At 46.4% G+C, this 23,602-nt stretch overlaps 3 protein-coding genes and 1 long non-coding RNA gene across 4 annotated transcripts; 1 reads left to right on the forward strand and 3 right to left on the reverse strand.

The window, feature by feature from the left end:
* Nucleotides 1–53: 53 nt before the first annotated feature.
* On the reverse strand, nt 54–19,047 carry LOC142879603 (uncharacterized). The gene is made up of 6 exons (XM_076012996.1): nt 18,766–19,047; nt 18,067–18,578; nt 17,729–17,845; nt 13,719–17,189; nt 4,862–5,417; nt 54–4,501 (listed from the first exon to the last, which is right to left on the reverse strand). The coding sequence occupies exons 3-6, from the start codon at nt 17,834–17,836 to the stop codon at nt 936–938; spliced, it is 7,701 nt and encodes a 2,566-aa protein (XP_075869111.1). The 5' UTR covers nt 17,837–17,845; nt 18,067–18,578; nt 18,766–19,047; the 3' UTR covers nt 54–935.
* Nucleotides 5,463–9,397, reverse strand: LOC142879343 (uncharacterized). Its single transcript, XM_076012568.1, has 3 exons — nt 8,355–9,397; nt 7,286–7,711; nt 5,463–7,203 (listed from the first exon to the last, which is right to left on the reverse strand). Exons 1-3 carry the CDS (start codon nt 8,608–8,610, stop codon nt 6,335–6,337), a joined length of 1,551 nt encoding a protein of 516 aa, XP_075868683.1. The 5' UTR covers nt 8,611–9,397; the 3' UTR covers nt 5,463–6,334.
* Nucleotides 10,956–12,215, forward strand: prss1 (serine protease 1). Its single transcript, XM_076012577.1, has 5 exons — nt 10,956–11,110; nt 11,199–11,358; nt 11,462–11,715; nt 11,786–11,922; nt 12,006–12,215. The coding sequence occupies exons 1-5, from the start codon at nt 11,071–11,073 to the stop codon at nt 12,153–12,155; spliced, it is 741 nt and encodes a 246-aa protein (XP_075868692.1). The 5' UTR covers nt 10,956–11,070; the 3' UTR covers nt 12,156–12,215.
* A 1,126-nt stretch (nt 19,048–20,173) lies between the features above and the next one.
* On the reverse strand, nt 20,174–23,576 carry LOC142879349 (uncharacterized). Its single transcript, XR_012925292.1, has 2 exons — nt 22,856–23,576; nt 20,174–22,304 (listed from the first exon to the last, which is right to left on the reverse strand). It is a non-coding gene; the product is annotated as an uncharacterized LOC142879349 (long non-coding RNA).
* Nucleotides 23,577–23,602: the final 26 nt, after the last annotated feature.

The raw sequence follows: 23,602 nt of genomic DNA on the forward strand, positions 1-23,602 counted from the left end.
ATTGTGATCCAGTTCAGCTGAATCCATACTTGTAATACAGAGTTATTAATTAATAAATAAATAAAAATAAAAATCACCTTTACCTCAAACTTTGATTGACCATAAGTATGTGTACATTCAAATCTCATGAAGACCAATACATATCACAGTTCAATCTAATTAAGACATATCAATTTTGAAATGAAATATTCCTAATGTAAAACTATGTGCAAACAAAAACTATGCATATCTAAAGTTCTACTTTTAACTAATTGTAAAAGTCATTGTGTAATGTTAATAGTTACCAATAATTATTCAACGGCCAAACTTACAAATCATCCTGCTATTAAATTGTTTGTTTGAAAATGTGGACAATGCTTGAAACATGTGTGAGCCGGTCCTAACAAGCAAAACATACACTTGATAGTGAATTGATTGTGAAACGTTTGTTTTCTCTTTATGGAATAATGTCATACTATTGAGTCAAGCTCAAGAACGAACTAGGCCTAAATACAACGACAGCTGACATGCAGACTGTTTTCATTAAAGGCACACAGTATACTGTACATGAAGAAAAACAGTTAAAAAAGTCGAGGGCACGTGGACAGAACTTTATAGCAGTACTAATCTAAATCTAATTATGTAAATCTAATTAGCAAAAAAAAATGAACATTCTGAAAAACATTAGCTTGCATCCTTTTAGCAGTGCTTAAACAAAAATGAATGAATGAATGAATGAATGAATGAAAATGAAAGTAATATGAATGGCACATGTATACGACCTTCATTACAAATCCTCTCTGCAGATGTTAGACACAATCCATGAGTGACTTGTAACTAAACACCCATTCACTTAACTGGTCAATTGATGGTCCCCAAAAAATAGCTTCAACTGACATAAGAGAAAAACAAAGAAAAAAAACAACAACCAAGGTCTTGTTGCTAGTTTGGAAAAGTCATATCTTTGCTTGTGCGTGTTGCAAGTAGTGCATTTGAAGATCCAGCTCCCGGGAGAAAGAGCACCCGCATATCATGCACTGAAGAAGTCGGTCGGGAAGGAATGGCACACGAGATCCAAGTTTTTGAGGGTCCGGGTGCACGGCAAGCTGAGGTAAGGGCAGGGTCTGGGGCATGTGTGGCCTTTCGCCCATCACTGCCTGTGGTGCAAAAAAAATATTTGGGTGTGCGGGCCCTGTGAGTGCGGCAACCGGGATGGAGCGAAGAGGGTGAGAGCCTGACAAGGCGAGAGAAGGGAGGGAAGCGAGTGGAGGAGAAAAAAAAGGCGAAGTGGGATTGATGATTATTTGAGCGCTGGTTACCATCGGTTGCTGCTGCAGCTCCTGTCCGCTCCCGGGTTTCAGTTGCCCAGCGAGCAGCGTTTGAGGACCAATGGGATTGCTCTGGAAGCCCCAAACTGGCGTCCCCAAAACCTGGCCCACGTGATGAGGGTCGTACTGAATAGAGACGGGAACCTTCTGTATTGCGGTCTGACTTTGCACGTCGGCCCAAGAGGACGAAACTGCCTTTGGCTGCGGCTGAGAATCTTGATTGTTTGTTACTTTCTCAGGAGAGTTGGTCTTTGGAATGCCTGCTGGGGCTTTGACATCCCAAGATGTGCTACTCACCCCAAGAGCTGCTGGAGAGGAAACTGGCTTCTGCAGCTCGCTGCCGTTTCGAGGCTTCTCTGGCTTGCTAACAGTCGAGGGTGCCGCTTTGGGATTACTCGAATCCCGCGCACTAGAGTCATCTCTCTTCTGAGGTGTCGATGGCTCCGCTTGCGATGACGCCGGCTCACCTGGCCGTTTGGCTTGCTGACCCTCCGGATCCTGTTTGGTGGGAGAGCCCTGGGAGTTTGCTGGTAGCACCGGTCTGAGTCCTGCACACACCGCGCTCCACAGTGCTGCCCCTTCTGCGAAGGCTCGAGGGGAGATGTCAGGGTGCAGGGAGCTGGTGGAGGCCAGCACAGAGGAGGTGCTGCTCCTGGTGACTGGTCTGTGCTGCCTCTGCTGCTCACTCATTGTAGGGGGAAGCGTTTTTTTCGATGCAAGGTGGGAAACGACGACAGAGAGTGCGCCCTGTTTTCCCACTGGGTTTGACTGACTCACTGCGACTACCCGGCTTGAGCTCCTCAGGCGTGGTTGCTGCTGTTGCTGCTGCTGCTGCTGCTGCTGTTGCTGCTGTTGCTGCTGCTGCTGCTGCTGCTGCTGTTGCTGTTGCTGCTGCTGCTGCTGCTGCTGGGATGATGGCACAGGCATGACCTCCCCGCCGTCTACTGTCCACTGTACCGGCTGATGAGGAGGCCACGTCTCAGGAGGCCGGGGCTCCTTCTGCGGCTGGACTGTGGGTGACTCCGTCCGAGGCGCGAGCGTCTCCGTCTGAGGCACGAGCGTGGACACCGGCGGCTGGACCGCTTTCCCTCTGTGCAATTCTGCATCTGTCGGGGCAGAAACAAAAAAAGACGACGACGACGACGGCGGTGGTGGTGGTGGTGGTGGTGGTGGTGGTGGCTGCAGCGGCTGAGAGCCCGCCGTCCCGGAGCTGGTTGACGGTCTGGGGAGGAGCCACGGCAGCCTCCCTCCCGTCCTCCCGCGGCCACCCACACCCCTCAGCTTCCCGCCCGCTGGTGGGACCGGGCCGTGACGAGCATGGATCTTCTGGTGCGCAATCAGGCTGCTGAACCAGGAGAAGCTCTTGTTGCACTCGTCGCAGCGGTGCGGCTTCTCCCCCGTGTGCGTGTTCATGTGGTCGCGCAACAGGTACGCAAACTGGAAGCTCTTACTGCACTGCTCGCACTTGTGCGGCCGGTCACTCTTGTGCGAGAGCATGTGCCGCTTCAGCTGGCTCTCGTTCCGGTAGCCCTTGCGGCAGTTGGTGCACTTGAACGGCTTCTCCTGGTGCAGCTTCTGGTGTGTCTTCATGTTCTGCAGGAAGGCAAAGTCTCTGCCGCAGTCGGGGCACTTGTACGGCTTCTTGCCGGAGTGGATGATGAGGTGCTGCTGCAGATAGCTGCTAAAGCGGAAGCCCTTTCCGCAAACCTTGCACTGGTACGGCTTGTCCTTGGAATGTATGCGCATGTGCAGCTCCAGCACCGAGCGATGGCGGAACGTTTTCCCACACTCGGGACATTTGTGTGATTTAACGGCCAAGCCATCACCCCTCGAGCCCCCCTGAGCTCTTTCTGCTTTGGAGTAAGTCATTTGTTTCTTCTGCGGTGCGGATATGATTTCTAAATATTGTGTGATCGAGTTGTGGAAACGCAGCATGTGTCTGTTCAAGCCGTTCTCATTCTGGAATATAGTTGGGCAGTGAGGACAGAGATGCCCTTGGTCCTGCACCTGGGCGACCTCGGAGGAACGTTTGGTTGGCCTCTCCCGGGTCTCGAGCTCCTCCTCGTGAGTCAGCATGTGGGCTCTGTAGTTGACGGAAAAGCCGAAGGTCTGCGGACAGAGCCGGCATCTCACTCGCCGCCTGGGCTCCTTACTCTGCTGTGCGTTTTCCTTTCCGGGCCGACCGGAATCGTCCGGCGCCGACGCCACAGAATCTGGCTTGCCATGCTGAATGTTGGAGGAGAGGGTTTTGTGAAGTCGGTGCTGCCGGCAGTGCGCCTTCATGTTCTGGGCGAAGGCGAACATCTTGCCGCACTCGCGGCAGCGGAAGGGCTTCTGGCCCGTGTGCAGGAACTGGTGCTGGTGGAGGAGGCTGCTGTACTTGAAGGTCTTGCCGCAGATGTTGCACAGGTTGGAGCGCACGCGCTCCGTGTGCTTGCGACGGTGGTCCTCCATGACCGAGTAGTGCTTGAAGACCATGTTGCACTCTGGGCATTTGTAGGGCTTGAGGGCGGCGTGACCCCTCTGGTGCTGGCGCAAGGTAAAGAGGTCGTGGAACGTCTGAGAGCACTCCTGGCACCGGAACATGTACTCCTGGGAGTGAGTGGCCATGTGCTTGGTGATGGAGATCTTCATCTGGAAGTCCTGTCGGCACAGTGGGCAATGGTAAGGCTTTTCGGTCGCTTTGTAGCAATTGTGGCTCCTCAGCTTGTCGACGGTGGAGAAGATGGTGGCGCACTCCGCACACTTAAAGCTGCCCTCCTCCGCTGTTTCCGGCTCTATCTTTGGAGAGAGAAGCAGCTCCTCCTTCTCCCTGTGTTCGTTCCGGTGTTTGATGAAGCTGCTGCGGTGCTGGAAAGTGAGACCGCACTCTTTGCAGGTGAGTGGCGCCAGGTCGTCCTCGTGTGCGTGAAAGTGGCGGTGGAGGTTGAACGTCTCGCGACGGTCGAACTTCTGTCCGCAGTCTTTGCATTCCAAACGAAATTTCTTGGGCTTGGGAGTCAGGTCAGCGACCGGCCGAGTGGTCGGCTCTTCCTTGACATCTCCTGTGCCGTCAAATTCTCCTTTGATGCCCTTTGATGTCGTTTCGGCAGGACGCAAGTTCTTCTCCTTATGAGCCATCTCGTCCAGAGAGCCCATATCACTGTGTGCGTCCTGGAGCACCTCTTTGCCGCCCTCGGGCACATGACTGCGGTCTGGAGAAGGAAAAAAGTAACAGTAATAGAGTCAACAGGAAACAGTAAGTTAGAGGACGTGAATATTATGAAAGCTGACAACGCGTTTTGTCATAAGTAAAAAAAAAAAGTTGGATTGATTGATCATTTCACACTCAACAAGTAACACCCCTCAAAACACACACACACACACACACACACACACACACACACACACACACACACACACACACACACACACAGGATGTGATTTTCATTTTAGGAACAAGCCAGTGTTGACAATGTGTACTGGACCTGTCTAACTGGACTAACCCCAGTCTGGGTTAGCCCTGAGTGCTAACTCAGGCTAGTGATGAAGTACATAAAAACATGTTCGCATACCCGACTTTTCTATTTCCTGTCCCGGTGTTTTGGTTTCTGCTTCTTCGTCGTCTAGCCTTCTACAGCCGTCCAAATCTCGCTGCTCGCTAACAGTAGCATCCGTCATGTTTTCAGCCGGTTTTTGCTCGCCGGGGGATTTGCATGACGCTCGTTCGGTTCCAGCACTGGACTCGACACTAACCCCGGAATGGCTGACACACCGACCGCCGTCTATGGCCACACTTTCCCCCTCCGTGTCGTCGGGGCTCTCCGTTGGTTTCCTGGAGGATGTTTCGTGAACGTTCTGGAGGGCGCCTTCCGACTTCGGTGCCTCATTTGTCTGTCCTGATGATACCACATCCTCAGTGGGGGATGTTAGTGGTTTGGGAGACTCTTCTTGGTCCGTGGCGGCCATGTTTCCCCCCCCAATGCATGCGCCCCCTGTCCAAAACACTCGTGGATCATGCAAGCTAGCATGAGCAAGAAACTGTTTCCGATTAATCCTTTCAAAATAATCATCTTTTCCTTGCCCTGATTTTATTACTTTTAGAAAGCAACCCTCCGTTATTAGTTGAAACTTTCAAATAAAAAATGATGTGCCATATGACAACGCAGCAGTTCACATTTCATTTGCAGCCCATGTCTGACATTTATTAAATAAATGTTAGTTACATTTCACCGAAACATTGCCTATCTACGAAATTTAGTCTGTGCATTTATGTGGATATGGCCATTTTCTTTATTATTTCTATGCTATCTACAATCACTGATCATATTGCATGCATTACTATAATAAATAAACCCCTGCATACTCCTGTGTATGCCTTAAAATCAACACCAAAGAGTTATAGTCTGCTATCCCCACTCTGAATTGAAATGACAGTTAACATTGGTACCGTCTGAAAATGAGCTGAATGGAACACAGTCTAAATTCATCATATAGTTGAAGCTGTAAAACTATATAACATGAACCTGTTGTTGTTTGTTTTGTTTTGTTTTTAAAAATAGCACAAGCGTACAATAGCAGGTCATTTCTATAGCTGAATAACTATAATATATTGTATCAACTGCATATAACAAGTATTTCAATATGATGGGAGTTACTGAATTGAGAAGGTATTGAGCTGGTAAGGGTATTGTGAGCTTTATAATCTGCTGCAAAGCATGTGCAATGACATGCAACAGCAGCACCAACAGTTGTCTTGCTATTGAAAGTGTCATCTGTAGGGGTCGTACCGCTACACTGAACAATAATTCAGAAGTCTTTTTGCACAAGACATTGATGTTTTTTCCTTTTTGACGAACCAAATATCTTCAATTTCTTTCACACTCAGATCCTTTCTCAAAACAAATTTGAGTGTAAACTAGATGAGTTGACACGCACCTCCACAATAATTCAGGTACTTTTACAGAAACCCTATTGGTAGAAAAAAAAAAAAGCAAAATCTGCATGATTTGATGATCTGTACATTAAGTGTTCAGACTGTTCTGTCCTCAGCGCCGTCTCCTGCGCCTATGATCAACAGCTCTTCCTCGGCGTGGCCTCTGCAAACTTCCATTTGTGTCTGTGGGTAGGTCAGGGGGAAAAGTGCCAGTTATGTCTGAGGCAGATGGCGCAGCGACGGCAGACAGTTTATTAGAATGCTGGGTGGCCTCTGGCTGCTGTTCTATTTGTGTTTGGTGCTGTTGTGATGTTTGCTGAACTACATGTGGCTGCTGCTGATGATGTGGATGTTGTGTTTGCAGGGGTGCTTCAATCCGCTGTTGATGCTGCTGTTGGTCAATGTGCTGAAGCTGACGAGCTGGCTGTGACACTAAGTGCTGTTGAGGTGTTTGAGATTGATGTGCTTGTTGTGCGCGTTGCTGCTGTGGCTGTTGATGCTGGGCCTCGAGGACCGTCAACAGCCTTTGCAAGAGAACATTGTTTTGTTGGAGACTGACTGCTAAAGTCTCTTGAGAAGTGACCAAGGTCCTCATGTCCTGTCGGAAACCTTCACTAAAATCACGCAGGCTCTTTTCGACACGATTTCCCAGTTGTATGGCAGCTTCCCCCAGGCCTCGGAGTTCGTCTTCAAGCCAGGTGCTACGGAGAGGGGCTTCAAGAGGACCTTGTGCTCCAAGGGATGGCTGAGGACTACTGGGCTGAGGGCTGCCATTTAGAAAAGGGGCGCTGTAAAGCGGGGAAGGAGGCAGCCATCGCTCTGACGGAGGGGGGGGTCCGATGCTCAGACCTAGACTGAGTCCAAGTTTTTCCTCCATGCTGTTCTCCCCGTCACAGTCAGGTTCTCCTAGGTCTCTCTCGTGCTCAGCATCGTCCTCATCTTTCTCTAAACTATCTCTCTCTGCTCCTTCCACTCCAGCACCTGAAAAACAGCATTGTGGGTAGTTTCATGTTAAATGCACTGTAAATGTAACAGTGAGAGTTGTCCGTCTTCTTATTTTTACCTGGATCCGAGTCAGGGAAGCACGGGAAACTCGGCTTTGCTCTGGTGCTTTGCTTCTGCCTGGTTGACAGAAGCCTCGGGCTCGTCTGGGAGGGTCGTCCATGTATCGAGGCCCCGCGACCGGACGGAACGTAACAGCTACGATGGCGGGCGTCTGCTAGCCTGCCTCCGTTGCGTCTCTTCAAGTCATCCCAGCGCTTCTTCACTTCCCGAAGCGTACGCGGGACTCTGGACACGGCGTTGACTCGCTCCAGGATCCCTGCCCAGATGCGCTCCCTCTCGCGTCGCCTGAGCCTTCCCGCTGGACCGAAGAGCTCTCCCTCGCACCGCGTCACTTCAGACACCAGAACCTCCAGCTCTGCGCCGCTGAAACGACTCTTACGTTTCCCTGCGCCACCAGCGGCCAGTGCTGCTGACATTGCTCTGTCTGTCGGAAGAGAAGTATGGAAGGTGACCCCAAAAAAGAGAAGAAAAAAAAGACAATGCTAATAGAACTAGAAATGCTTTGTGAAGAAGAAGAGTGTGCTGTTCCTATTTGTATTATTACTATCATTATTATTATTATAACATACACTACCAGTCAAAAGTTTGGACACGCCTTCTTTTTTTTTTTTTTTTTTTTTTTTTTTTAAATCTTTACAACTTTCTACACTGCAGATCGATACTGAAGACATCAAATATGAGCAACATATATGTAATCGTGCAGCAAAGAAAAAAACATTATAATAGCTCTAAATATGCTTTTTTTTTTTAAGTTTGCTCTTTTGAAAAAAAAAAAGGAAAATATGTTTGAGTTATTTTACACTTTTATTGTTTCCTACATAATTACATGTGTTCATACATAGTTTTGATGCCTTCAATGAGAAACTGCACTGCCAATAGTGATGGGAATGAAAGAAAAGACATTAAATTCATAAGGTGTGTCCCAACCTTTGACAGGTTGTGTATATTGTGTTTGTATTGCTTTGAATAAGAAATGCACCAAAGGGGCTTATTTATAATTCAACAATATACTAATTCAACACACTATAAGTTATATCATTTTAATGGACACACATTCAAAAGCTTACTTTGCTCAATGGACAACAGGTCATCTGAGGACATGCCTGGTGCCATGATGTTCGGATGTACCACTACCACGTTGAAGGGGAGCCCCCCATGTAAGCCGCTGCTCTGGTCACAGCTGCCATCAGAGTCCTCATCCTCCCTGGGGAAGCCGTTCTCTGAGGCTCCCCCTCCAAAGGGTTCCTCCGGAGACTCCACTTTGATGTGCATGGGAGGCGATTGCTCGTACAGCAGCCCCCCCTCCTCGTAGTACTCAGTCATTGGTCAGATCTGATTCACAGCAGAACTGACTGGCAGGTCAATTCTGAGTTTGGCAGCTGCGGCCCCATCAACACGCATATAAAGCCTGACTGATTACTTATGACCTTAAAACACAGAGCATCTGTGTCATGTAGGTGCTCCCAAGAACGATCACGACGGCGTGATTTCATAGAAAGCGCCAGCACTCCTTCTAAGAGATTCAAGCCATTGCAGCTGAGTGAAAATTGAACAGGGGATAGAATCCTGTCACAATTTAGCGCCGGATACATTTATGGCTTGCTACAGCCACGTGAATCCATATATGTGTAATGCCATGTTAATGCAACCATCAACTGTGTGATTGCGCCAAGAACAGCCTGGGGGCACATCTACACGTCCAACTGTTACACACGGGCGGGAATAGATCACTCAACAACAAAACAACACAACTGCTGACTGACATGTAGTCACTTTAAGACCTATGTCGTTCCTCTTGCATATACTAAATTCTCGTTGCTGCCGCATCGATGCGCATTTTTTGTCTGCGCTACATCCGCAATGGTTGCGTATTCCGCATACATTAGATGCTGATCTTGCACTGAAGCTAGCTGCAGGCTAACGGGCTGCCACAGTCTCGGCTAAAACAGTGCCGATGATTGCCGGGCGGACAGGAAGAGAGCGCCGACGCCGTGGGGGTCTTACCTCATGTCAACGGCACATGGGAGACACAACAAAACCAAAACAACAGTCGGCGCAGCTGCTAGCTCAGCGGCCGATACACAAACCGAAGACGGTCGCTTGTTGATGACGTCACAGACAGGGTACATTCAGGACATTCCTAGCCAAAACCTGTTGCCCGGTTTATTTCCAGGCAAGGCAACGCGCTGGAGATTTTCTATCGTTACAACAATGATATTACTACTACTACTACTACTACTACCACCACTACTACTTATAATAATAATAATAATAATAATAATAATAATAATAATAATAATAATAATAATAATATATAATAAATAATATACATTATTATTATTATTATTATTATTATTATTAGTAGTAGTAGTAGTAGTAGCAGTAGTATTAATATTAGTATTAGCGTCCCTGCAATGAACTGGCGACTTGTCCAGGGTGTCACCCTGCCTTCGCCCTAAGACAGCTGGGATAGGCTCTAGCAGACCCCCGTGACCCTGAATAGGAATAAGCGGGTATAGAAGATGAATGAATGATGAATTAGTATTAGTATTATTATTCCTCAAAATGAACCTCACATCTGAAAAAAGAAGAAGATTTAGGCGTATGTAATTAATATATATAATTCATGGATTGAAATTAATAATACAGAAATAGACCTGGTTGGATCGCTCCTAGACAAACCTATGGAGCACAGCACAGCTAAACTACATACACTGACATGGCAGCTACATGGAAGGGGATCTATGCAACAGTCTCTAGATATCGATACAGTTATTCCCTGCAGGGAGTTTTGTTTTTTGTTTTTCAACTGTTGGAGTTGGAGCAGAGATTATGTTGTGGTGAACAGCAGTAACCGTTTCTATCTTGTTTCGGGTTAATACCTGCACAATATACATAAGTGGTCGATGGACTGGAGTAAAATTGAAATTGAAATGACCCAGTAACTGATTGCACGTGTATGTGTAATCTTGCACATCAAATCTTGATAACTTTGGTGAAGAACCATTTTAAAAGTAGTATTAGACACATCTGCTTGTTTGTTTGGTTTTTATTTCAATGTGCTTAAGTCTTTTCAAGTAAGTCAAAGTGAATGGCTTCTATAATTTACACGTCTGTCACACTGGAATTATTTGTTGATAAACTGGCCTTCGTATCTCCAGGTGTGTTTGCACACACGGTACACAGAACATGTATTTGACCAGTCAGCAATACAATATACAGGCAATCCCCTAAAAACATGTCTGTGTGCATGACAATTTTCAACATGCATGTTCCCATTGTTTTCTATATATATATATTTGTGTGTGTGTGTGTGTGTGTGTGTGTGTGTGTGTGTGTGTGTGTGTGTGTGTGTGTGTGTGTGTGTGTGTGTGAGTGGAGAATGAGCATGGATAAAATAATTTAAAAAAAACAACCACACCATTGATCATTCACATTATCAATGAATGTTTTTTTATTTTCCTGATGCAGATTTTTTTTTTAATGTAATATCTTTGTCTCTTTTAAATATTACATTCTAAGTGGGGTTTTAAGGAATACACCAAAGAAACCCATCTATGTCGTTAAGCCAATAAGTTATTAACTTTTGCGAGCGCTTGTGTAAATTCAAATTGTTATCATTTCTTCTAGCTATCTTCCAGATGTGCTTTCACACAGTGCTCAGCAATATTCGGACAAATAGAGGCATATGTGTCCTTTGCCAATCAGATAAGCGAGGTGCGGTGTGGATATAAGAGGCTGCTAGACCTGAGCAGAGACAGGAGTTTTGGAAACAAACCAAACATGAAGGCTTTCATTCTGCTGGCCCTGTTTGCAGTGGCATGTGAGTATGAAATCACTCTTTCTAAGCTGGCAGATATGTATGCCTGGACGAGTGAACTAGCAGTGACTAAACCGTCTTCTCTTACCAGACGCTGCTCCCATCGATGAAGATGACAAGATTGTCGGAGGCTACGAGTGCAGGAAGAACTCTGCGCCCTACCAGGTTTCCCTCAACTCTGGCTACCACTTTTGTGGAGGTTCCCTGATCTCCAGCACCTGGGTGGTGTCTGCCGCTCACTGCTACAAGTCGTAAGTGAATGTTACACCAAAGTGCCAAAAATCAAAATAGTGACTAAAAAACGTGAAGGCCACATTGCCTGCGCGTCATTTTAACTCTGGTGTTGCCATGCAGCCGCATCCAGGTGCGTCTTGGTGAGCACAACATTGCCATCAACGAGGGCACCGAGCAGTTCATCAACTCCGCCAAGGTCATCCGCCATCCCCGCTACAGCAGCTACAACCTGGACAACGATATCATGCTGATCAAGCTGAGCAAGCCCGCCACCCTCAACAACTACGTCAAAACCGTGTCCCTGCCCTCCAGCTGTGCCAGCGCCGGAACCAGATGCCTGATCTCCGGATGGGGAAACACTAGCGGCTCTGGAAGTCAGTACAAGACAACCAGCTTAGTTTCCCCCACACGACAGGCTGCTGACACCTTCTCCCTCTTCTTCAGGCAACTACCCCGACCGTCTGATGTGTCTGGATGCCCCCATCCTGGGTAACAGCACCTGCAAGAACGCCTACCCCGGTCAGATCACCTCCAACATGTTCTGCGCTGGATTCATGGAGGGAGGCAAGGACTCCTGCCAGGTACGACACTTTATGTATCTACAAGTTGACAAGTCAAACTTCGGAAACCCCTATCTGACGTTCTTCCCTCTCCGTTGGTTCAGGGTGACTCCGGCGGCCCTGTCGTCTGCAACGGTAAACTGCAGGGTGTTGTGTCCTGGGGTTACGGCTGCGCTGTGAAGAACAAGCCCGGTGTGTACGCCAAGGTCTGCAACTACAACTCCTGGATCCAGAACACCATGTCCTCCAACTAAAGTCGCTTCAAGCCAACTGTTGTTAGACATGCAAATGTTCAAATAAACAATAACACCAAAGCCGTCTCAAAAGCTTGATTTCTTGGCACACTGGAAGTCATTATACTCAGCTAATCACCATTACCAATCACACCATTAAAAAATGTATTTCTAATGAAAGTGCAAAAATCCCAACAGTGTTAAATGTGGTATACTGCAAAGCATTAAATACAGAATTAAAGAAAATAATTAAATGTCTGATTTTTGCTTAAAAATGACAAGACCAGGACATCGATCAAAGTTCATGTTTATTGTTAAGATAAACTATATCAAAGTCATATACAATAAAGTAAGGTGACAACGTGACAAACTGTTTTTGTTTTAAGACTCCATCTGTAAATGCAATCCAATTTTTTTTTTTTTTTTCAAATTGGCGCAATTGTTAGAGCACTGAAACTTGAAATACATGGCGTCTTTTGTTGGAGAGGAAACCAAAACAAATGTGAGCTGAATATTTTTATTTTCTTATATTAAGTCTTTTTTAAAGAAACTATTTATTCATCATCAAACAAAAAGGTCCTGGTCAGTCGATAAAAAAAAGACAATAAAAGTCAAGAAAATCATTTCACAGAAAGATGCTGCATCCTCAGCACCACTGTCTCAGCAAGTGAGGATGTAATGGGACCATTACCTGTCAGGATAGGTGGGGAGCCAAAGGTTTCTAAGACAGGGAGTAGAAAAACACAATACAGCCGGTTGAAACCAACGCACACAAACACGCATATATCATTTTCTATTCTAGATGTCACGTTGACAACAGTTCCCTATGTTACCCAAACGTTTTTGTTGCAGAATAATGAGCCGATTTATATTATATAGCTCCTTGAGGCACAAAAGTTGTAAAGAAACCCAACAACAAACAAACAAAAAACAAAACAAAATTAAAACCAGCTCAATTTCAATTTAAACATAGTTAATTTGAATTATTTGGAAATATTTAGCCATTAAAAAAAGTATAACAACAAATAAGACAGTCAGTCCAGCCCCTAATTTTCTGGAGACCAGACAATCCAGGACCAGACTAAATGTGATGAGCACTTTGACAAGGTGATCTAAAACAGAAATGGGCGAGTGTGCCCACAAACAGAATTCCAAATGTTTTAGCAGTGGCATCGATTGAAAAATGAAAACAAATTATTTTTGATAATCAGGCTTTTTAAATTAACTTTCAATGAGCATTTCTTTTACTCAGATTCTAAATCGGCCTGTTATGTAGATCATGGAAATGGCCGAACATAATGCAATACAATGTCAAAATGGTCTGGACGCCAAGAGCTGCACCATCTTCAACACAGTGTTCAATGAAAACCATATGTTGTCTGTTCTTGTTGCACATAAACGTAGTAAAAGAAACTAGCCGGACTTTAGAGTTCTGTGCTCATCCCAGGGGGAAAAAGTTTTTTTTTTTTTGTATATTGGATGTATGATTTTAATCAGATACACACTGACAGGCACTAGTCATGAAACCATTTTCATCATTCAGAAACTGAACAGTTGAGAAAGGGGTTGTTTTTTTCTTTATACCTCATCCCTCGCATGCTTCAAATAATGTTGGTAAAGATCTGCAATGGCAGGGTACGCACAGCCACACACAACACACTTAACCTCTTCTAAGGAGCCTTCACTGGACACGGCGGCACTCTGGCCAGTCTGTCTTTTCACAGTTCTAATGTGAGTGATGGGTCTCCCAAGTGAACTTTCCACTCCCCTGTCACAGTGTTTGTCTGTTCTGTTTTTCGGGTCTTGAACGGAGGGAGTATTCTTGCCGACGGCCAAAGCCTGAGGTTGGACGGGGAAACTGTTGGGGTTTTGAGATGACGTCTTTGGAAGCAGGTACCGATGTTTGACCGCGGCGCTCGGTGCCGTGCTGCCATCTTTCGGGTTTGCCGTCAGACTGAGGCTGTTTGCCGGGAGGACGACCACCCTGTTGTGGGACTGCAAGGCGTTGCAGTCATCGACGACCGACAAATCAAAGTGGCTCTCCCTTTGCGGTTCTTGCATGGAGATGTGGCAGAGCTGGTGGGTGAAGAGCTGATCGAGTGTTTTGAAGCTGCCGCGACACTGGTCACACTGGTACGGCAGGGGCGCTCTCTTGGGTCTGACCTGAACCCACTGGAAGTCCGGGTGCTCGCTCATGTGCCTCTTGTACGCCTCGGTGAAGCGGAAACCCCGGCCGCACTGGGGGCAGGCGAAGCGGCCGCGCCGCTGCCGGTGGACCCTCTGGTGGAGCCACAGCTTCCGCCAGCTCTCCAGGGTCTTGCCGCAACAGGCACAGGAGTAGCTCTGGGTCGGCGCGTGCGTGAGCATGTGCGCCCGGAGCCTGCCCATGTGCCGAAACAGCCTCCCGCAACTCGGGCACAGGTACTTCCTGGGGTCCGAGCTGGCGTCCAAATTGTTCAGCCTGGACACGAAGCCAGACAGCGGGTGCGAGGCCGTGACCGTCGACTGGAATGGCCTCTTGGAGTCGACCGGGCGCTTCTTGGGCGCCTCCGCTCGTTTGCTTTCGCTTGGCGTCTTGTGGTCGGGACCCGGGAGGGGAACCGAAGCGGACCTGGACCTGGGCACTTTGTACTGGACCAGCGACACCCGCTGCTCCTCCTGGATCTCGCCGCTGGACATTGCTTTCCCGCCCGCGCACTGGGTCCGGTGACTGCTGAACTCGGCGGGGTCACCGAACAGTTTGTCGCAGTAGAGGCAGCGATAGAGCTTGGTTCCCGTGTGCTCCCGCATGTGGCTGTTGAACTGGTGCAAGCTCTCCGAGATGCTCTTGCATATGTGGCACGTGTAGGTGAGCGAGGGCCGCGAGCGCTGCGAGTCGGTGTCCTTCCGCAGGGGCCGGCACGTGTGCTTGCGGGCGTTGCTATAGTGCGCAAAGGACTTCTCGCAGCGCGTGCAGTTGTAGCGCTTGACCGACCAGTGCGTGAGCTCGTGCACGCGCAGGAAGTAGGCCTGGCCGAAGGCCTTGCCGCAGATGTCACACTTGAAGGGCTTCTCCCCGGTGTGGATGCGCACATGCCTGATGAGGGCCGACTGGAAACGGAACGTCTTACCGCAATACTGACAGACCTTCTCCACTTTGGCTTCCGGAAGACCTGGTTTGGCGAAAGTTGGGGTGGAGGTGGGGGTGGGGACACGGGTGGTCTCGTAGAGGCTCGCCTCACCGTTCTGCTCAAATTCCCTCTTCAAGGCGTGACACTTCACATGGTTCTCGTACTCTGAGGTGGGGAACCTCCGCCGGCAAATTTGACATTTCTGAAACCCGTCGTTCTTTCGGTGCGTCTTGAGGTGAAGGTTGAGATTGGAGTTTTTGCTGAAGGCTTTGTCGCACTCGGGGCATTGGTAAGGTCTCTCCCCCGTGTGGACACGCTGGTGAATGACAAACTGGGACAGAAACTTGAAGACCTGGCTGCAGTCGCCACATTTTAGCAGTGTTTTGCCCCCCTTCTTGACGTAACTGACGTTCATGTGGTCAGTTTGGGCGCCGCCAATGTCCAAGTCTCCTGCACTCATTTCCTGCCCCTCTTTCAGATGGGCCGTCTGCAACAAAATGTGACTCAGTCGCCTCCTTCTCTTGCCGCCCCTTTTCCGTCTGTAAGCAACTGTGTGGCAGAGCTGGCCCTCGGGTGTTGCCGTAGTGTTTTTGGGATGCTTGAAAATGACATGACTGCTGGATTCGGACACAGGGGCCCCTGAACTTAGCTCGATCTCCACATTCTCAGTTTTTACAGTTGTGAGAATCGGAATCATTTGTGCTAGTTTTTCAGTAGACGGAACATCTGTCGGGGGAACATTCTGAACGCTGTTGTGGTGTTGTAGTGATTCTGCAGTCTTGTTTGATTGTGTCTCCTTGCCGCCATCGACGTCAGTTGAATCCTGAATTTTAGGGCCGTTACTCTGTGTCAGGCTGCTTGGTGAATGGAGATTGTTCACATCCTCTGGAAAAACACCTTCAGACTCAATTTCTCGCTCAGGATGCAGAATAGCTTGAAGTGTTGCATCTTCCTTTAGCTCAGGAAACTGCTTTCCCACAGACTTGTGGCATTGAAAACCATCCCCTCTTTCTCCATCACTCTCTTTTTTGTCAGTGTTTAGGGCCATCGGTTCGTCCTGCTCTGCTCCCTCCCTGAAGTCCTGTTCATTGTGCGATACTAAGGACACACACTGGGAATCATCTGGTTTGGGTGTGTTGGCTGGCACAAGCTGATCAGCTGGTTCTGGTCCTTTTCTTTTAGGGTCTTGAGGCCTGAAGGTGTCTTCGCTTTCTGGTAGAATCTCTTTCGTGTCGACAGGGTTGACTGTGCCAACTGGTTCAATAATCACACCTTCATTTGCAGGCGGCTGATCTCTCTTTCTTATTCTCCTTGTAGCTACAGTTAAACTATTGGCATCAGCAAGAGAAGCACTGGCACCATTAACTTTAGTAAACATAGGTTTAACATCTTCAATGTCTCGGTTTTTAGGTATTATTCTTCTCTTAGTCCTCCTTGGCACCTCAGGAATGTCCTCTTCAGTGATACTATCAGAAATGTTCCTAAAAGGCGGATTTTCCACAACTGGACCCTTGACAGTTTTGGGCACGTTATCAGCAATGTGATTATCTATGTGTGTTGTCAAAGACGTCACGAAATCCGCATCCTGATGCTGAACTGAACCGAGTTCAGCAGGAGGTCTGGGTTTCCTTTCTGTGCTCAAAAAGGGTTGTAAGGGTTCTTTTCTAGGGCGCCCGCGTCTCCTGCGGCCTCTGCTCAGCTGTCCGTAGCTTTCTGCAGAGGTGCTGCAGACGTCTGTTATCAGAGGCTCCCCTTCCTGTGGCAGGACGTCCCCACTGTGCTTACAGGTGGTTCCTCTCACTGTTTCAGATGTAACAAAGCCATCGGACTCCATATGACCCGATAAGTTGGATTCATTTGCTTGTCCGGCCAGTAACATCGACTTTCTTTCCTCTCTCCTCCTGGACTCCAGCTCTTCATTGGTGAATTTACTGTATTCATGTATCTACAAAGAGACAAAAAAAAGGTAATTAGTTATAAACAAACAACAGATTTGTATTACCACAAAACACTCTCAGAATGAAAGTATATAATGAGTAAAACCATTTATGAGTTTATCTATCACTGTTTTATTTTAGCCAAGCCAACATACAATTCAGCTAAATCCTAAGTAGATAAAATTAAGAAAAAGATTAAGAAAAAGATTAAAAACATAACATAAACAACATAATAACAAAAATAAAAACACAACAAATTAATGTATCTCCTGTATCAAATCACATGCATTTTTGGAGTACAAAATACTTAGCAATTATGTGGCAAGCGGTTTAATCCAGACTAACAATCAAAGCTGCAGATAGTCTCCGTTGTAAAACACCAAAAAAGAAACCAAGTGTGCTCCAAGGTGGGAATTCAATGACTAATAATAAAAAATGCATCCACACAGAGTCCAACTGCACAGCAAATCTGCATGTCGTCCCGTTTACTTTGAGAAGGAGTAGAACTTTTAAGGTCAAGTGGCAGCGGTCCTTCCTCACTGGCTACCTGTGTGCTGTCTGAAGAGGAGCTGCGAGGATGTGATGCCACAGCAGACAAATCGGAGGCTGCATTTTGGTCATCACCCCCTCGGCTGAAGGACATTTTACTCCCCATGTCAGGAGTCTGTTGATTAAACAGTGACAGAGACCACTGTCACTCACACACATAGAATGCAGGTGTAGTAAACAAACAAACAAACAAAAAAAAAAGACATGCAAGCTGAGTCCAAAAACAAAAACATCATCAAAACCTGATTAATATGCCATTATGCAAATCCTGAGTGGAAACGCTGACATATCCAGCATGATGTAGTTTCCATAGGAGTCATTCCAGCTGATGCCCACTTTGACGGATCAACATCCACGTAAACTAGCTGGATTTGGCGACAATCAGTCCACGTTTGTTAAGATGCACTTGATGCAGCATGGCATTTATTTAGAGTACTGCTCCTTTGGTCCAAAATGGCACAGGAAGAAAAACGTTTTCCGGATCTGATGGTGGCTGAACACGGAGCCGACCACCCGGTGCACAACTTCTGGACCAGGCAAACGATCACTGGTTTAATTTGCAACTAGGAATAAAATAAATAAATAAATAAATAAACAGACATGCACACGATTGTTGCGTCTTCTTCAGTTGAGTTCAGAATACGCACAGCGGCTGCTAATACCGTTGCAACAGCCACGACTCCAGAGAAGACAACAGCCTATGTCTCAATCGGCATCAGGTGCACACAGCCGCATGTGTGCAATATGTGACTGAGCCTGAAAATGACTCAAATGGACACGCATGACGCCAGCGTGTCGGCGAGCTCCATCACTTCATCATCAAGGCGGCGGAAGAGAAGACATGACTCCTGCATGAGAAAGTGAAGGTGTATTTTTCTAGTAGGCCAGCTCAACACATCCGGTTCTTTTCAAATTGAATGCCACAAATAAGTCAGACGTTACACAACCTTTGCCAGAATAACTGTCCGCATTTATCGAAAGGGAGTCTTGGCGTTCAGCAAGCACGGTGTTTGGTCATGAGTGCAAACTGCTTACCTGCGTGAGAGAGTCAACACTGGCGCCCGTCAAGCCATGCAGACCCTCTGGCTGAGGCTGCTAGCCCGGAGCTAACAACATGCGCGGTGCTTAATGGCTGTTTTCTTCAATAGCTGGAGAGCGTGAAGTGCACTGATGTCAGGGCAACTGCCATGCACCTCGTTTCTCCCACTGACAACAACTCCTGGCAGAGAAACAACGCTATGTACGTGCACAAAAGCAATGCTAAAGAGTGCCAGTCAGCCGAGCAGCAACACACAATGTGCGCTTCAGGTGCCGTGGGAAGTTTGGACAGCTGACTTATTCAGCGAAATAAAAATAACTTGAGGTCACGGTATGTAGAAAACAAACATCTAGGAAACTTAAAGTTATTGCGGCTGTTATTATTCATTAGTAGTTCCATTATAACGTTAACATCGGGTATGGTCCTTGTGTTCTGATTTATCTATTAAGATGAAACAAGAACAAGACTACTACTACTACTAATAATAATAATAATAATTCTAATAATAATAAGTCTTGTTATGCGTTTATGAGGGATGCGCGAATTAACTTGAGCACAAAAACCTATCCTTCATTTACATTTTAATTTGTGATAGACGAACCAAGAACTATGAAGACGTTATGTTTTGCTCCTGTCATTTAGTCTTGGATGTCCAAGACTGTTTCCTTTTTTGTCGGCCTTGAAATATATGTGATAATAATACATTATATACTATATTATATTTCAAAATACAACAGTTGAAAGAACTATAGAAAAAATAGGTCACTCGGCTACTTGTTTAAATTTAAAGGCAGGTTATGGACTGTTACTTGGATAGAGTTCTAATTATTTTCTCGCTTACGGGACGCTGCAGACTGCACATAAACATGGCAGATTTTTTTTTTTTCCCCCACCGCCCCAGTTTACGTCATCATTAGCGGACACGGAGCGCACTGTTTTTGTTCTTTGCAGCTCCCTCTGCTGGAGGTCACGGTCATGTGGCAGTTATCGCGAATGCGTCCATCCACCCATTTTCTATTGCCTCTCCTCCTGCCCTCAGTGTCAGGGAGAATGCTGAAGTCTCTCGGGGTGATGGATAACACCCTGGACAAGTCGCCAATTTATCACAGGTATCAAATGTGACAAGAGCCCGGGAACTCACTTAATGTTGGGTCAGAACTAGCAGCACCACATCCTGAATTAAATTCAAGAGTTGAAACAAAAAAAAAAAACTGTCTCTGTGAAAATCAAAACGGTACATAAAAATTGAATTAATGTACATCCGTTGTCTACAAATTCAAATATACCGCAGTGTGCCCTCACTTTTAAAAGTACTTGGATTTTTTTTTTTTTTTTGCTTAACTGCTCTTGGGGTGCTTGTTAGGGTGAAGATAAAAGTTGTGATGACACAAACGAATGCAAACGTTGAACTTGGAAAATATAGTTTAATACAACATACTGTACTCTTAGATTTGGACAAAATGTGAAGAAACACAAGATGTGATCAATTCCCACAGCCTCACAACACATTCTGGTCATACTAAAACATAAAAAAACAGACAATAATACAATAGCAATAATACAATATGTGACTATCCCACAGAGTTTGGGAAAATCATACATACACATAACTTTGTTTTTTCCAACCAAATAAAGACAGCAACTTTAAACTCTTGGCAATCCAAAACTGTTAAGTGACAAAATGAATATTTACTCTGAAGATGTATATTTATTGTTCCTATTCATCTACACTTGTTTGAATATAGCAGTTAAAGCCAGATGGCCAGTCAGGAATCAAACAGGCCACTGACTGATGTAAATTTCCATGGGGACTGCCATCTTTAAGCTCTTGGTCCATCGTAAAATAAAACCAACATGCAGACTGGTGATGCTTTTAGTTTTGTCAAGTCTTAATAGGGACAGAGGAGGTCACTTGATAAATCATCTCTGCAGTTTTGTCTGGTTCTACAATGTAACAATCATCTTCCACATCTCCTTCAGTTTTGCAATGAGCCTGAAGTGCTCCATGTCCTTGGTTCAGGCTGACGGCCAAAACCTGGTTTTGCTTGATGCTAGCAGAGGCGTGAAGTCCAAACATTCTTTCACCGTTCATCGGGGCAAGACTGGAGCCTGGTGCCACTGTTGCGCTATTTATCCTGTACTGCTGTTTCCCGGGACGGCTCTGTTGTGCCATGAATTCCTTTGCTTTGGTGCACTTGTGTCTCTGGAGCAGCGTCGAGGTTTCAAAGGGAACGTAACAGACACGGCACGTGAAGCCCCTTGACACAGGTGGTGTTTTTGTTTGATTGTTTGACACCGCTGATGTCGAGACGAGGGGTGTCTTCGACAGCCCGGGAACAGTCATCGGGCGAGGATTACTACTTTTGTCATAGGCACCTACATTCGCACTACAGACCATTGGTGAGAGGGGGACAGTGCCGCCAGCATTTATCACATGAGGATTTGACGTCTTGGGCAGCAGCGGACGGACGTGCAGCTTCCGATTGTTTTGGCTGTTTACTTTAGTATTTTTACTTTTAAATTGTCGAGACAAAGTGGCACGAGGTACCTCGCTGCCTGTGCTGACATGGCTCAGGCTTTTTGACTCGGGAGTGGGGAGGGCCTTAACAGGGCCAGCGTTTTGAGCCTGATTGAGGCTTTTGCTTAATTGAACTAGATTAGGCCTTTGTGGTTTTGCAGTGATGACCTTTAACTTTGTCATATTGTTGGGCGCGTTACAAACATGGAAACGAGGTACCAGCTTCTTGCTGGAAAGCAGCAGTCCACACCCTATGCAACCAGAAACTTTATCCACGACATGAGTGCTGTGGTGGGCTATGAGAGAAGACTTTGTTGTAAAATGCTGCCCACACCTGCCACAGGTGTAAAACTGCACCTTCGTATGCACGCGGGACCCTTTCACCAACACAACTGGCTGATAAAGTGTCCAAAGATCCACCGTCGGTGCACCTACACTTCCAAAAATACTCTTCACCTGTGTGTTTGAGGAGGTGGGATTTGATTGACAATGTGGTTGAGACAAAGGATCCAAAACAGGCACTTGTGAGATCTTGACAGGGTGCACAGACGCTTGGGGCAGTATGGAAGGCTGTGTGACAGAAGGTGGAGGCTTCAATGGTGACGCTACTGAAGCTGCATTTTCCAGTTTGGGAACCTTCCAGATCACATCACCCGTCTCAATTCTTTTCAGTTGCTCCTCCTCTGCCTGGCGCTTCTCCAGCCTGCGTTTCCATATTGTTTCGTGATCAAGTACTTGGTGTCCAGGTTCATGAGTTGTGCCGTGCTCCTCCATGTCCTTGTATTCGGTGAACTCAGTTCCACAGGAGCAGATAAAGGTTGAAGCAGGGCATACGTGTTCCTCAAGGCATTTCCGATTTGCAAATATCTGCTCACAGCTGAAGCAGAAACGGCCAGCGTTTATGAGGTCTCTGCCTAAGCCATCCGCCTCAATATTGTTCACTTTACGAACCTCCTTCTCCATGATCAGGCCAAGATTATGCTCCCTGATAAAGTGGGGTCCTGTGCAACAGCGGACCTGGGGGGGGGGGGGGCGAAAAGGAAGTGTATTTAGAAACGAACGTAAATTAAGTATTACAGCACACATTATGTCTCTCAGTTTTATGGTGACAGAAACGTCCAACCCAACTGGCTAGTTATGCTAATGGCGAACATACTGTATCACAAACGACATGTACCCTCATTTTAAAACTGACTGTAATAAATCATAATCCTTAATTTCTCTGACGACTCCCACCATCAGAACTCCCACTCCCCCTTTCAGCTTTAAGGACGAACAAATTACCCGTTGAAATAATTGAACTGCATCAGTTAAAAAAAACAACAACCAAAAAAACTAAACAAAAACAAAAACCAGACACAAATTGATGTAATAATAAATGCGATGGATAACACTGTTCATAATGTACGGCTCTCACGAAAAGAAATCCTACAATTTAACTTAGAAATAATAACAATTTCACAGCCATGGGAGAAAAAAACATTTAAGGGGCGCGCGGAAACCCGCTTGAAGCGTAGCGTGCTAACGTTAGCCCTGCTTGCTCCTGGACAATGATGATGATGTCTTACCGTGATGAAAAAGCCAAGGTTCGTCCGCTGCCCTGTCAATAGTCTGTTAAGCTGCGGAGACTGCCCGCATAGCGCGCATCAATCTTGACGTGAAACACTGAAACGGGCTAAGCTTACCGGTGTTTTGAGAGGCTGAGTAACATATAGCCCATTAGCCATGCTAACGAACCCAACGGGAAGATCCTACTCCTTCTTCCTCTGCAAAGGGTTGACTGCCAAGTCCGTTTGCTTCCTTTTGCGACACCTATCGTTCAGACGTTGTAATACACCTGGAGTGTTTAACTGAGCAGACATCTCTCCCACCTCATTCCCCGCTTAGACTATTCGGAAATTAAGCTTCTTCTTTTTTTGTTGTTGTTGTAAATACAAGTACGACCCCAAAATCACTACAATATGTATGAGATTGGTCGTCTATGAATTTTATAAAGACATTGTTTTAATTCATGATGACTAATGTGGTGGTGGAGAGGACGTTGAACAAATTGTTATTCATCATAGACAACCAGGACCACCATCTCCACCACAAACTGGACAGACAGCAGGGCATCTGAGACTGAGACAGCTGCGTTGTCTGAAGGGATGCTTCAGAAGATCCTTCCTGCCGAGAGCCATCACGCTCTACAACTCTTCCCTGCTGTGTGACAGATAGCATTCTGGACATTTTTCAGTAATTTTGCAATAATTGTTTAGGAAACCTTGCTTATTATCCCTGCCTTTGCACAATTTGCTTTTTTCACATTGTCTTTG

Source organism: Nelusetta ayraudi, unplaced genomic scaffold (genome assembly GCF_046127955.1).
Source record: "Nelusetta ayraudi isolate G7.1 ecotype Tasmania unplaced genomic scaffold, CSIRO-AGI_Nayr_v1 ptg000136l, whole genome shotgun sequence".
NCBI classification, from domain to species: Eukaryota; Metazoa; Chordata; class Actinopteri; order Tetraodontiformes; family Monacanthidae; genus Nelusetta; species Nelusetta ayraudi.

Bases quoted from the DNA above. Each gene is read 5' to 3' on its own strand.
- prss1 (XM_076012577.1), top strand. From the start codon at position 11,071: ATGAAGGCTTTCATTCTGCTGGCCCTGTTTGCAGTGGCAT. The intron at 11,359-11,461 runs GTAAGTGAATGT...GTTGCCATGCAG, and splicing joins GCCGCTCACTGCTACAAGTC to CCGCATCCAGGTGCGTCTTG. The intron at 11,923-12,005 runs GTACGACACTTT...CCGTTGGTTCAG, and splicing joins GAGGCAAGGACTCCTGCCAG to GGTGACTCCGGCGGCCCTGT.
- LOC142879603 (XM_076012996.1), bottom strand. From the start codon at position 17,836: ATGGGGAGTAAAATGTCCTTCAGCCGAGGGGGTGATGACCAAAATGCA. The intron at 17,190-17,728 runs GTAGCCAGTGAG...GTCTCTTTGTAG, and splicing joins CCTCTTCAGACAGCACACAG to ATACATGAATACAGTAAATT. The intron at 4,502-4,861 runs GTATGCGAACAT...TTCCTTCTCCAG, and splicing joins ACAGGAAATAGAAAAGTCGG to ACCGCAGTCATGTGCCCGAG.
- LOC142879343 (XM_076012568.1), bottom strand. From the start codon at position 8,610: ATGACTGAGTACTACGAGGAGGGGGGGCTGCTGTACGAGCAATCGCCT. The intron at 7,712-8,354 runs GTAAGCTTTTGA...CTCTTCCGACAG, and splicing joins CCTGTTGTCCATTGAGCAAA to ACAGAGCAATGTCAGCAGCA. The intron at 7,204-7,285 runs GTAAAAATAAGA...GCTGTTTTTCAG, and splicing joins CTTCCCTGACTCGGATCCAG to GTGCTGGAGTGGAAGGAGCA.